This window comes from Saimiri boliviensis, chromosome X, assembly GCF_048565385.1.
Source record: "Saimiri boliviensis isolate mSaiBol1 chromosome X, mSaiBol1.pri, whole genome shotgun sequence".
NCBI lineage: Eukaryota > Metazoa > Chordata > Mammalia > Primates > Cebidae > Saimiri > Saimiri boliviensis.
In genome coordinates this window covers 83,826,840-83,841,601 of record NC_133470.1, presented here as the reverse complement: position 1 = coordinate 83,841,601, position 14,762 = coordinate 83,826,840, and the positions used below count along the sequence as shown (strand labels likewise).

Genomic DNA, 14,762 nt, shown 5'->3' with positions numbered 1-14,762 from the left:
AAGCCCCTTCGGAGGAAACATCTGCAGCAGGGTTCAAAGGGCAGAGGCAGTTGCTCAAAGGAAGTTGGAATTTAAAAAGAGATGAAAAACAGACGGCGGGGGTGGGCGGCAGCAGGGGTGAATAGAGCAGGGGCAACTGAAGTTGGCTTTCTAATCCAAACAATTAGATTAAGTGACAGTGAATATGGGATAGAACAAACATTTGCTTAGCCTACTGTTAGGCTCTTTGCCAACTGCTCCCACGTGGAGACTTGGAAAGCCCAGTCCAAGAAAGCGAGAGGATGCCAAACAGCTGCCCAGCAAGCCCTGGCCCCAGGTGCCTATGAATTCCAAAAAAAAAACAAAAAACAAAAAACAAAAAACAAACAACAACAAAAAAAAAAACAAGAGAAACAGAGATCCAAGAGTGTTCTGAAGTATTAGAAAGAGATTAGCACTGTTTAACCACAAATGACAAGAACTAAGGAGAGAGGAAGGCCTAAGAGCCAGGATTTTCTGGCCGGTGCCTTCTTAAAATCATATATTAACTCAGGTGCTCTGCTTCTCAGGCACTGAATCCATCTGAGAACACATACAACAAGCTAAAGGCCAAGTCTCTAGAGATCCCTTTCCAACGAGCTTTATCTACCCAATGCCCTCAGTATACATGCAAAGGCTTTTGTTCCACTGGGGGAAAAAAAAACCAACAGGAAACTCAAGTAGCACTGTTCCACACAGAAGAGACACAGGGCTGCAGACACCTGACGCTGAGTCCCCACACTGCCGTAACTACAGCCAGAGCTGTGCGTGAGTAACAACACTCGTGAAATCAAATGCTAATGCTCATCCCCATTCTGTGGTTAATATTTGACATGAAATGGCTCAGAAACCTGTCTAAGCTTAAAGAACAAGTTAGTCTCAGACTCCAGAAGTTAAACGATAAGCATGGACTTTGGAGTTGGTGCGAGTTCAAGGAGAGAATGCAGGTGCTGTGTCCCTCATAATGTACAGTGCACGGGTACTAAGGAGTATCTGAGGACATACAGATATGAATCCAAGTTAACTCCATCAACAAAATACAGGAGAAGTGATGCCAGTTCAGGGGTGGGGCTGCCTATGATAACTACAGGGCTCCGAAATCATCGTACCAAGGAGGCCCTGCCCAACCTCGACAGGACAGGACGCTTCCTCCCATCTCTATTCCCTTCTGCCACTTCACCTTACCCTTAGCTCAGGCACTTACTGCCCCAACACGATATTAAATAACGACTCATTTATTCTGTCCTCCCAATTGCAGTGTAAACCACAGAAGACCTTTTCCTTTGCATTCAGAAGGGTGAGAGCTAACTGATTTCACAACTCGGGCCATCCAAGCTCCTAGGAGCTAGAATACCTGAGAGGTGGTATTCATCCAACAAAGAGCAGATATAGCTACTCAATACCCATTGATTACACAGACTATTCAGAGATGATGGCATGTGCCAAAGAGGAAAATAAAGCGGAAAAGGCCTCGCAAGGAAGATAACTTTTGAGGGAAAACCTATTATGTGTTTTGTTCATGTATATTTCTTCACATGAAAGGAAAAAAAAAGAAAAGCAAGACTCTATGTTACAAAAGTTCCTCTTCCCCACCGCTGGCGTCACTTCCCCTACCCCAGCCAATCTGGGAAATCTGACTATTTAATCTTGCCTTTCTACACTCCACACCCAGAGTTCTTTTTTAGCAACACTGAAAGGTTAGAGGCGATTCACTGCTCAGGAGAAAAATCTCGGCATCAGCTAGTTTTGTCTCCCTTCCTGACACTATCTCAAGACATTTTTGATTGTCACAACTTAGCAGGGAGTTATTACTTTTTACAAGAGAATTATCAGACGCAAAATGTTAACAGTGCCCAGGTTGGCAGACTCTGATTTAAGGGAATTGATCTTAATCTGAAATATCTATTCCTGATATTCTATTATACTTCAATGTCCTGTCTAGGAAGAAAAAATGAGTTAGAAAAGAAGAGAACGTTCGTGATGAAACTCAAATTTACTCAGCCACAATAAAGGCAGATTCTTTTTTTTGAGAGAGAGAGTCTTGCTCTGTTGCCAGGCTGGAGTACAGTGGCATGATCTCGGCTCACTGCAACCTCCGCCCCCTGGGCTCAAGCGATTCTCCTGCCTCAGCCTGCGGAGTAGCTGGGACTACAGGCGCACGCCACCATACCCAGCTAATTTTTGTATTTTTAGTAGAGACAGGGTTTCACCATGTTAGCCAGGATGGTCTTGATCTCTTGATGTCGTGATCCACCTGCCTCAGCCTCCCAACGTGCTGGGATTACAGGTGTAAGCACCGCGCCCGGCCAAAAGCAGATTCTTATCTGCAAGGTATCCTAAGCCCTTCTAGTCTTGAAAAAAGTCATGAAAGGCAGGGGTGCTGGCTCACACCTACAATCACAGCACTTTGGGAGGCCAAGGTAGGTGGACCACCTGAGATCAGGAGTTCGAGACCAGCCTGGCCAACATGACAAAAGCACGTTTCTCCCAAAAATACAAAAATTAGCCAGGTGTGGTGGCGGGCGCCTGTAATCTCAGCTATCTGGGAGACTGAAGCAGGAGAACTGCTTGAATCTGGGAGGCCAAGGTTGCAGTGAGCCGAGACCACGCCATTGCACTCCAGCCTGGGTGACAGAGTGAGACTCTGTCACCGAAAAAATAGAAAGAAAAGAAAAAAGTCATGATGTGTTCCTGGAAGTGAAGGATAGGAGAGACAGACTAGCTGCACCACACACTGGGAAAATTGGGCAGAGGTCTAAATTTGAAAATTATGCTTTACTTTCTAGTATCAGTTCTGTCAAAAGCCTTGAACAGAAACATTTCCTTTGCAAATGAAACAGCAAGATCCGAGTCTGGAGCAAAAGTTCTTTCTCAGACGTAACTAGAACTATTCAAGAGCAGAACTGATCATGCACACCACAGACTCGACCTCTGCTGTCACAGAAGGTGCCACACTCGACATGCACCTTGGTGTCTGTGCACAGGCTGCTCCCTCTGCTCAGAGTGCCATTTGCCAGTTACACCCTAGGTACAGCAAAATATAAGACCCCACCGTGCTTGGTGCCCCTCACCGCTTCACAGCACTCCACGCCTGCCTCTACCACATCACCACCACCCTACTGTATTTGTTTCTGTGTCTGTGTCCTCCCTTATTCGCCTCTTAGTTCCAGCAATGGACAACACTGCGCTATACTCAATGACCAGTTGCAGGGAATAATGCTGCATGTGATGGCCTAAGGGCCAAGAAACAGGTTTTCTTAATGGAAACTTGCCTGGAGCCTAACTTATCTCTTAGGTGTTTTTTTTTTTTTTTTTTTCTTGATGTGGGATATGCCCAAGAGAATTTTTGGGGATTCTCAACCTATTGCTTCAGGTCCTGGGGAAAGTGTTACTTCAAATAGGCCTGAAGAGAAAAGCAGTATCAGGAATTTTACAACTATGTTTTTTTGTTTTTGTTTTTGTTTTTTGAGACGGAGTTTCGCTCTTGTTACCCAGGCTGGAATGCAATGGCGCGATCTCAGCTCACCGCAACCTCCGTCTCCTGGGTTCAAGCAATTCTCCTGCCTCAGCCTCCCAAGTAGCTGGGACTACAGGTGTGCGCCACCATGCCCAGATAATTTTTGTATTTTTAGTAGAGACAAGGTTTCACCATGTTGATCAGGATGGTCTCGATCTCTTGACCTCATGATCCACCCACCTCGGCCTCCCAAAGTGCTGGGATTACAGGCTTGAGCCACCGCGCCTGGCGTTTTGTTTTTTTTTTTTAAATGGAATCTTGCTCTGTCACCCAGGCTGGAGTGCAGTGGTGTGATCTGGGCTCACTGCAACCTCTACCTCCTGGGTTCAAACGATTCTCCTGCGTCAGCCTCCCGAGTAGCTGAGATTACAAGCAGTCACCACCACGCCCAGCTAATTGTTATATTTTTAGTACAGATGGGGTTTCACCATGTTGACCAGGCTGGTCTCCAACTACTGACCTTGTGATCTGCCCACCTCAGCCTCCCAAAGTGTTGGCATGAGCTACTGCACCCAGCTTACAACTACTTTTCTGTGCATTAATGGATACTACTGTGAAGAACAAGAGCAGAGACAGCTTATAAACTTAGTTTCTCCACTAACCTGCCTAGACAACATTGAAAAGAAAAGAAAAAAAAACAAAAAAAAAAAACAGTTTCTCCAAGGAAGGAGATATACTTAAATATGGGAGACAGGCTCCATTCAAACCTATTGTAAAATTATCCTTAGGCAATACTTTTTCAGAATTAAATGTGGATTATAATTGGAAGTGAAACTTTATGTTTTGAATTGGTAGCCTTTTTCCATAAAGTGATACCTTCAAATGGAACTTTCAGCAAAATAATTTTATGATTTCCATTGAAGCCAACAACTTCCTCACAGGTTTTCTTGCTTCTAATCTTGCCACTATAGGAAAACTTTCTGACTGCTACTACTAGGGAGGCAGCTCCTAGGGAGATGCTGGGTCATTACCCTGGATGTCCCAGTGTGGCTCAAGGTCCTTGTCAAGCATTATCTTATGTAAATGTCACCACAACATTTCAAACTTGCCTGTTTCGTAGAGAGAAACCTAAGGCACAGAAAACTTCGGCAGCTTGCCCAAAGGCACACAGCAAGTAAAAGGCAGAGCTTGGTGCTACAGCAAAGACTGGTAAGAGCCCCAAAGGGAAGGTGAACCTTAAGAAATAAGAATCTGCAGGTTTGTGGAGTCAGGCCACACTTCATCGTGTGAAGATTCTCCCTCAGATGCTCACTTTGGTATATCTGGATGCTATTTCATTCAGGGATTTGGCAAGTTTTCTTATTGACCTTCTTAAAATCCTGTAGTAAAAACCAAACAAACTAGCTAACTGGCAGACTATCTCCAATATTATAGTATAAACTCCCAGCCCCACAAAACCCGCTGTTTACTCAGAGGGTGTGCACACAACTTAACAGTAGTGGTGACAGGGCCTCTTTTCTAAAAGGCCATCATTCAAGCATTTCCATAAGGGAGCACACGGGTTTACATAAAATCAGGTTGTGCTGAATGAAAGTAACTTGACACAAAATACATCATACTGTAGGATTCTATTTATATACAATTTCAGAAAAGGCAAACGTATAGTGATAGATCAGTGGTTGCCAGGTTCCAGGGGGAGGAAGATGACTGACTGCCAAGGGCCGTGAGCGAAGTTTCTGGAACCTTGAAAATGTTTATTCTTTGTCATGATTGTGGTTCATTCCAAGACTGTGTACGTTTGTCAAATGTCATCAAACTGCACAATTAAATTTCATGAATTCTATTGTATGCTAACCGTACCTCGATAAGACTTCCAAAAATAAAGAGACTTTTAAAACATAGTTGAGGCTCAGCCAAGTAAGTACTGCTTGTGGAGAAGAGAAAAAAAATCACAAGTCCACGTTTATGGGGAATCCGGTAACAGAACCTCCAGTTCTGTCTTGTCATCTGTATAACAATACCATCTTTCCTGCCTGTATGATTTCTGCACTCATTTAAACCTGGGATGTTGCCATCCTACTTTGAAATGACAGGCAGGTGTGAATGCCTCACTCCAAGTGGAATACAAAGGGAAAAGCAACGTGGCGCAGCAGAAAGTCACGGACCTTTGACTCTGCAGCCACAAAATCTAGCCTCAGTTCTCATGCCCATTACTTGTTTCCTTGAGTTAATGCCACTCAGCCCAAAGAGTCGACAGCTTACTGTTTGCTTTATGTTGCAGAGATCTTCAGTTTTCTCATCTGTGAAATCAGAGGGTTACTCTAAATCCCTAATGTCCATCTCTTCAATTATTTATTAATTTAGCAAACATTTCTGAGGACCCACTCATTGGGCAGTTAAAGAAGGGAGTGTGAAACGGCCCTGCACTAGAAGACTTTGCAGTCTAGGAACGAGATTCATGATGAGACTTCTGAGCCTCTGCCTGGCTCTCTGGTTCTCTCTGTACATTTTCCCTTTGGGAGCTGGCCACCATGCTGTGAGAAAGGCCAAGCCACAGGGAGAGGCTGCTGGTTGGTTTTCTGGCTCCTAGCTCCAAATGAGAGCCAGTATCAACCTCCAGATGACTGAGTGAGCCGCGTCTGCGACTGACAGACCCTGAGTGTTGACCACCTTGTTGGTCCCAACGAAAACCAAATATGAGAGATAAGAAAATGCTCAGTGTTGTAAACCAGCGAGTTTTGGAGAGATTTCCCAGTAACAGATAAGCACAACCTCCCCTTAGGACATCTTTGAGGACAGCTATTCACCGGCCATCCATCCCTGGAATCTAGATTCCTTGTTGCACCTGCAAATACACACTGGCCACCAAATATACACTGGCCACCGTATTTGCACCATAGCCCAAGGGGACTTGCCTAAATGAAGAGGAACAATGACTGAGCTCTTTAGAACCAGAAGTTGGCTTTTACAACCTTGTCTGCTGACCGAAACACCAGCACTTCAACAACCAGGCAGACCTCCTCCTTGGTGTGTTCCTTAAAGTCTTTCTGTTACTCTGACTTCCGTCCACGAGGAAGTTTTCCTTGACCTTAATAAGAGCTCTGTCCAGGCCGCTGCCTCTCCTGATTTCCACCTAGAAGGGCTGCTGGGGGCAAGGATCCACAGAGCCCGGCAGGAACCTGGCAGCGTGATGGCCCTGTCTCTCTACCTCCACCCCCTCACCCGCCCCCGCTGGCTATCGCAGCCTCCGGACTGTGGCCAGGACCTGCAAGGACAGCCCCCCCGGGGACAGGGTCTCGGACACGGAAAGTCCCGAGATGAACGGCCGAGCCCCGGCCCAGCACCCTTGGGACCCGTGGGGCCCGCTCACCTCTGGCCGACTACGCTTCTGCAGCAAGTGCTCCAGGTAGAGGTCGGAGAGCGCCGTGCGCATGCTGCTCCCACTCTCGCCTTCGCTCGCCTTGAGCGTCATCTCGCAGGAGCTGGGACACGGAAACGCAAGACCGGGCAACGCTGGGAATGCGAGGGCCCGGAGCCTGCGGGACTGCAGAGACCGCGGGAGACGCGGTGCGGCTGGGCCAGTCTCCGCCCCGCAGGAGGTGCGCCCGGCGGGCGAGGACGGAGCTCCGCCCACGCTCCGCCCCTGGAACGATCCCACGCCCCGGACTCCGCGGCGCCCTGCGCTCTGAGAAGCGGCCCTTAAAGGGCCTGAGAAGTCCTAGCTGTAGCCAAGGTGGCTGCGTGACCTGAATCCCAGAAGGATAAGAACGGTGAGGGGGCCCCCAGCTTCGGGCTGGTTGAGCACACTGCTCACGCCCCGTTGGGCCTGAGCCGCCTGGGTGCCAGGTTCGTGGGGGTTGCAGGGAAGCAACAAGGGAAGTGGAGCTTGAAGAATGTAGGAGGTTGGTGAACTCTTCCCATAAATTGATGCGGGCACAGCATGACCAGTGCACTCTTCGACATCTGGACGTTGCGAAAATGCCTTTAAGGCTCCTATGCTGCTGCGCCCTGTCATTTACAATGAAACATCTCATTGCCTTCAAAACCAAACTGTTTTTACTTAGGGCGGATATCCTGCTGTAAATGCCACAAAATTTTTTGGGCTCAGTGAAAGCAAAGGGAGCAGACATTCCTTGGGAACCCCAGAGGAAGATTTCTTAGCATCCTAACGCCTTGGAGTCATTCAAACACCAGTCACAGTGATGGAAGGCTTTCTGAACAAAACAAACATTTAATGGGCTTCTAGGGCTCTTAGTCTCCTACCTCAAGTTAGTACCCTCACAGTATTACATAAAATACTACCAAACCTTTCTGGGAAGGAGGAGCTCATAGCTAAGAGGAGAAAATCCAAGGGCAACAGTTTACAGCTTCATGGCCCAGTTTTCTCTACTGAGAGGCTGAACTCATGTGAATGACGGTTCCCTTCCCCAAGATCACCCTAAATGAATGACAGAGAGAGAGAGAGACGGCGGGTGGGGAGTGTTGAAATTAAGAAAGAGAGTGTGATATTGGTGCACGGATAGACTAATTAAGCAATGGCATAGAATAGAGAACCCAGAAACGCGCAAGTATAGAAATGTGGTATATGCTAGAAGTAGCATGTTAGGTAAGTAAACAGGGACATTTTACTAACTGATGCTGCAAAATGTTTACTTATATTGGAAAAGGTGAAATTGGAACCCTACTTCATGTGATATGGAAAATAATAATAATCTATTCCACGCAGATTAAGGAATTAAATGTCAAAAACATACCCTTAAAGCTCTTGACAGGAAACAAAGGCAAGTAACTTTTTTTTTTTTTTTTTTTTTTTTTTTTTTTTGAGACGGAGTTTCTCTCTTGTTGCCCAGGCTGGAGTGCAATGGCGCGATCTTGGCTCACCGCAACCTCCGCCTCCTGGGTTCAGGCAATTCTCCTGCCTCAGCCTCCTGAGTAGCTGGGATTACAGGCACACGCCACCATGCCCAGCTAATTTTTTTTTTTTTTTGTATTTTTAGTAGAGACGGGGTTTCACCATGTTGACCAGGATGGTCTCGATCTCTTGACCTCGTGATCCACCCGCCTCGGCCTCCCAAAGTGCTGGGATTACAGGCTTGAGCCACCGCGCCCGGCTGAAGGCAAGTAACTTTTACACTTTGGGATAAAGATTTCTAAACAATGTAGACAAACCATTGACTATAGAATGGAATAGTGATAACTCTGACTTTAACAAGTTTAATTTATGAAGACACCATAAAGAGTAAGAACGACACCCATTCGATTGTCAAAAATTTAAAGTCTAAGACTATCAAGTGTTGGAGACGATGTGAATCCATACAATTTCTTGAATTCCCTTATTCTTACAGTTGAGCATACATCTACCCTCTGAGCCAGGGAACAACTAGGAGGAGAATATCCCTAGTTTGGTCTGTAACCTTCCAGGTCTCTCTCTGTGCATCTGCAAAATATTCGGGACCAGAGTTGCCTTGTTTGTCCAGGTACGAAAACCGTAGTATGCATGGCCTTGGTTGGCCCAATTTATGCCCCTTCCATATTTTCTCAGCCTTATCTACTTCCCAGGCTCTCAGGCACTCGATCAGTGGAAATCCCTGACTACCACTGCCTTTGTCACATCTCCTGACATTTTTTTTAAAATTTATTTTTATTATTTATTTATTATTATTATTTTTTTTGAGGCGGAGTTTCGCTCCTTACCCAGGCTGGAGTGCAATGGCGCGATCTCGGCTCACCGCAACCTCCGCCTCCTGGGTTCAGGCAATTCTCCTGCCTCAGCCTCCCGAGTAGCTGGGATTACAGGCACACGCCACCATGCCCAGCTAATGTTTTGTATTTTTAGTAGAGACGGGGTTTCACCATGTTGACCAGGATGGTCTCGATCTCTTGACCTCGTGATCCACCCGCCTCGGCCTCCCAAAGTGCTGGGATTACAGGCTTGAGCCACCGCGCCCGGCCATCTCCTGACATTTATAAAGTGAGGACCGGGTTTTGAAATGGCCTCTACTGCACTCAGTGCTCATTCTGACCAGATCCATAGAGGTTCTTTTGGACTCAGGACTGAACTGTGGTGTGTGGGATCTGGTCTTCCTACTGAGTACCAGGACCCAGGTAACACAACTCGAAGGTGTGAGGAAACTAACAAACACCCAATAGGGTGAACTTTGACCACTGACAGAAATAAGACAAACACCTGTAGGAAGTTCAGTTCCTTTCCTCAACCATTTCAAGATGCTGTGACTCTATACAACTTGTCCGGAAGCATTCAGGAAGACCGTGAAACAAGCTGTGTTTTCTGAAGTAACAGTGGTGAATGCAGTAGCACACCAAAGTGTATATTATTTCCATCCTTCTCTGCCTCACTTCATTTATTCCCTCACTCTTACACCCATGGGATTGTGTCCTTCATGCTTTAGCACCCACGTTTTGCTCCAGGCTTTGTTTTTTAGTGAACATATGCTAAGAAAACAGGTATCAGACCCTCAGAATAGGACTTTTGCTATACAAATACATGGACATTAAATAATCTGCTCTTGAATGATCTTTGGATCAACAATGAAATCAAGATTCAAATCTAACACCTGAAACCATAAAAGTTCTAGGAGATGACATTGGTAAAACTCTTCTAGACATTGGCTTAGGCAAAGAGTTCATGACCAAGAACCCAAAAGCAAATGCAACAAAAACAAAAATAAATAGATGGGACCTGATTAAACTGAAAAGCCTCTGCACAGCAAAAGAAACAATTAGCAGAGTAAACAGGCAACCAACAGAATGAGAGAAAATATTTTCAAACTATACATCTGATGACAAAGGACTAATATCCAGAATCTACAAGGAACTCAAACAAATCGGCAAGGAAAAAATAATCCCATCAAAAAGTGGCCAAAGGTCATGAATAGACAATTCTCAAAAGAAAATATACAAACAGCTAATAAACATATGAAAAACTGTTTGACGTCACTAATTATCATGAAAATGCAATTAAAACCACAATGAGATACCACCTTACTGCTACAAGAATGGCCATAATAAAAAAATAAAAAAGAATAGATGTTGGTGTGAATGTAGTGAAAAGAGAACACTTTTACACTGCTGGTGGGAATGTAAACTAGTACAACCACTGTGGAAAACAGTACTGAGATTCCTTAAAGAATTAGAAGCAGACTACCGTTTGGTCCCACTACTAGGTATCTACCCAGAAGAAAAGAAGTCATTATATGAAAAAGACACTTACACACACATGTTTATAGCAGCACAATTCACAATTGCAAAGATATGGAACCAGCCTAAATGTCCATCGACCAACAAGTGGATAAAGAAAATGTGGTATATAGACACCACGGAATACTAGTAAGCCGCAAAATGGAACAAAATAATGGCAACTCACAGATGGAGTTAGGAGACCATTAGTGAAGTAACTGAGAAATGGAAAACCAAATATTGTATGTTCTCATTTATAAGTGGGAGCTAAGCTATGAGGATAAAAGGCATAAGAATTATACAATGGACTTTGGGGACTCTGGGGAAAGGGTGGGAGGGGGTTGAGGGACAAAAGACTACACATTGGGTACAGTGTACACTGCTGAGGTGATGGGTGCACCAAAATCTCAGCAATCACCACTGAATAACTTATCCATGTAACCTAAAAAACCACGTCTGCCCCAAAAATGTTGAAATAGAAAACTAAAAATATTTTTAAAAGAACTCTTTAAAGTAAATAATATAAAGTACCAACAGAATAGATTTATAAACAAGCAATATAAAAAATGAGAAATAGGAATATAAATAAAAGTACAAGAAAAAGATATGGCAAGTTATTCAACCATTCTAGTAGTTTGAAATACAGGTTTAAGTAATGCAAAAAAAAAAAAAAAAGGGCAACTTCTGGCACCATGGCAGACCAGGTATCTGCATGACTCTGTTGCTGAAAACAACTAAAAATGCTGTTAAAATATATTAACACAATCTTGAATATAGTCACATGACTAAGTGCACAGTCAAAGTATTCTCTGCCTACCGTGAGGCTGGGGCAAGGACGTGCACTTAGAATTCTATTACAGTAGTCAAGAATTAGACTACTAGCTTTTTTTTTTTTTAAGTGTTCATTGAATATAGTTACTGTGAACAATTAGCAGATGCAGCTGGCACAGTCAGCAGAGCATGAGACTCGTAGAGTGAACAATTCAGTGTTTTTTTGTATATTCACAGAGTTGTGCAACCATCAGTACTATCTAATTGGTCTTAGTCTGTTTGGGCTGCCATAAAAAAATACCACAAACTGGATACCTTATAAACAACAGACATTTATTGCTCACAGTTCTGGAGGCTGGAAGTGCAAGATTAAGATGCCAGCAGATTCTGTGTCTGCGGAGGGTCTCTTCTTCATAGATGGTGCCTTCTTGCTGAATTTTCACATGGTGCCTCAGAGGCTGGGTGGTCACACAGCTTGTCTTTTTTCAACATTCTCATGCCTTTTTATGGTCAGTCAGCTCCAGTTCAAGGTGGTCGTTGTTTAAAATCTGGTTTTGCTCCTTGGAATTTATTGCTCCTTGGAATTTATTGCTTCTTGGAATTTATTGCAACTATCTGCTTTTCTCAGTTCCTAGAACTGCCTTTAGGTACAGCAGTTCAGTTCGAAGTTCGTGAGTGGAAAGTTATAACTTTTCACGATACATATAAAGAAATGATATTGTACTCTACCTCACACCATACAAAAACTCAATTCCAAGTAGGTGAAGGAGTTAAATATATCTGGCTGGGTGCGGTGGCTCATCCCTGTAATTGCAGCACTTTGAGAGGCTGAGGTGGGCGGATCACAAGGTCAGGAGTTGGAGACAAGCCTGACCAACGTGGTGAAACCTCGCTCTGCTAAAAATACAAAAACTAGCTGGGCCTGGTGGTGCACACCTGTAATCCCAGCTACTGAGGAGGCTGAGGCAGGAAAATCGCTTAAACCCGGGAGGCAGAAGTTACAGTGAGCCGAGAATGCACCACTGCACTCCAGCCTGGGCAACAAAGCGAGACTCCATCTTGAAAAAAAAAAAAAAAAAAAAAAAAGGCGGGGCGGGGAGTTAAATATAAAAGGCAATAAAAAAATTTTGTCTTCCAAAACTTTTGGAAAACAATATAGGATAATTCCTTTAGGACTTTGGAGTACAAAAAGATTTCTTAAACAAACAGATGCTAAAAATACTAACAGAGGAAAATGATTGCCAACTTTGACTATATTAAAATAAGTACATTCATTCAACAAAATACATCATCACATGGAGAGTGAAAATACAATCATCAAACTGGAAGAAAGCATTTTCCATACAGATAGACTATAAAACATTAGTATATAAGGTATGTAAAGAGTTCCTATTGATCAATGAAGAATAAGCTAAACTACTTATTAGAAAAATGGGCAAAAATGGCCGGGCGCGGTGGCTCAAGCCTGTAATCCCAGCACTTTGGGAGGCCGAGGCGGGTGGATCACGAGGTCAAGAGGTCGAGACCATCTTGGTCAACATGGTGAAACCCCGTCTCTACTAAAAATACAAAAAATTAGCTAGGCATGGTGGCGCATGCCTGTAATCCCGGCTACTCAGGAGGCTGAGGCAGGAGAATTGCCTGAACCCAGGAGGCGGAGGTTGTGGTGAGCTGAGATCGCGCCATTGCACTCCAGCCTGGGTAACAAGAGCGAAACTCCGTCTCAAAAAAAAAAAAAAAAAGAAAAAAGAAAAAAAAGAAATATGGGCAAAAATCCATTAACAGAATTTTTGTAGACGATAAAGACAAGTGATCTATAAACACATAAAAAAAGCCTTCAATCTGCTGGGTATGGTGGCTCATGCCTGTAATCTCAGCACTTTGGGAAGCCGAAGCGGGTGGATCACCTGAGGTTAGGAGTTTAAGACCAGCCTGGCCAACATGCTGAAACCCTGTCTTTAAAAAAAAACACAAAAAATGAAAGAAAAAAAAAAGTCTTCAATCTCATCAGTTATCAGGGAAATATAAATTAAGAAAACAATGGGACATAATTTCTCATTCACCAGATTGACAAACAATTAAAAGCCTGATGACATTGCATGTTATCTAGGATATGCGATAATGGCAACATTCACATACTGCTGGTAGGAGTGTAAATTGATGCAGTGGCTTTGGGAACATCAATTTGGGATACATAAAATGGAACATTTGCTTACCCTTTGACCCAGGTATTCAATCACAGGGTATATTTCCTACGGAAACCTGTACATGTGTACTGTGAGACATGTGCAAGTATATATATGGCAACTTTACTTAGAATAGAAAAATAACACAGAAGCAATACAAATATCCTTCTGCAGTTGATAGTCTAAATGGGCTAACTGTAACTACAAGCATTGATATGGAAGAATCTCAAAACATTACATAAGTAAAGGAAGAAAATAACAGAATACATATGTATAGCTTAGTTTTTATAAAATATAAAAATGGGAAAGGTTATGTGTTAGCTGACAGGATAAGGGTTGCTTTGGGGGTTAGGAGGGGCTGGTGACGTAGGCTGGGAGGGGAGGAGGAATTTATTATCTTTGTGGTAATTCTTTGAGCTACATACTTATGATCTGCATTCTTTCCTGTATTGATATTTCAAAAATAAATTTTAGAATTCTGGGGCACAAAGCGGAGGGACACTTCAAGAACTTTTAAAAGTACAGGCAAAATTAAATATTATATTGCCAAACATAATTAGCAAAAAATGTAAAGAAAACCAAGGAAATAATATTAGGGACAGAGGAAGGAGGGCTCTGAGCCTGGAATGTAAATTGGTACAAACGTTGTGTGGAACAATATAAAAACCTTAATATGCTCATAGTCTATAACCCAACAATTCCACATTCAGTAATTTGTAGTAAGGAACAACTTGGACAAGAGTATAAAAGCGATAAAGCTATGTGTAAAGTTACTCAACGAATTGCTGTGTGAGCAGCGGGGTTTCAAATGCCTGTAACACCAAAACTCAGATGTTCACAGAAAGTACAACTCTTCTGTTTTATGATAACTTATTGACTTCCCTCCTAAGCTCCTACCTGTTAGTTAGTGAAAAAGAATGTAAGTAAATATCAATCTGATTTAAAGTTTACTGTAAATTCATGAACAGTCTTTGCAGGTAGTCTCTGATAAGAATGATAGTCTTTTTCTAACATCTGGATGTGTGAGACAAAGGGTGTGTGGCTCACATACTATGGGGAAATTGGTTCCCTCATATCAGCTTGCAAATGTGAGCTGGCACCCACTAGTGTCCACAGGGATATCTCTTGTTCAC

The 14,762-nt window shown here is 43.6% G+C and overlaps 1 protein-coding gene across 1 annotated transcript in view; it reads right to left on the bottom strand.

Moving 5' to 3' along the window:
* The window catches only part of MPP1 (MAGUK p55 scaffold protein 1), a 31,674-nt gene extending 24,592 nt beyond the window's left edge, over positions 1-7,082 (bottom strand). Inside the window, exon 1 of the mRNA XM_039463938.2 lies at positions 6,846-7,082. Coding sequence (XP_039319872.1) covers positions 6,846-6,947 — 102 coding nt within the window. The 5' untranslated portion in view covers positions 6,948-7,082. The remainder of the gene's footprint in view (positions 1-6,845) is intronic.
* Between the last annotated feature and the right edge of the window lie 7,680 nt (positions 7,083-14,762).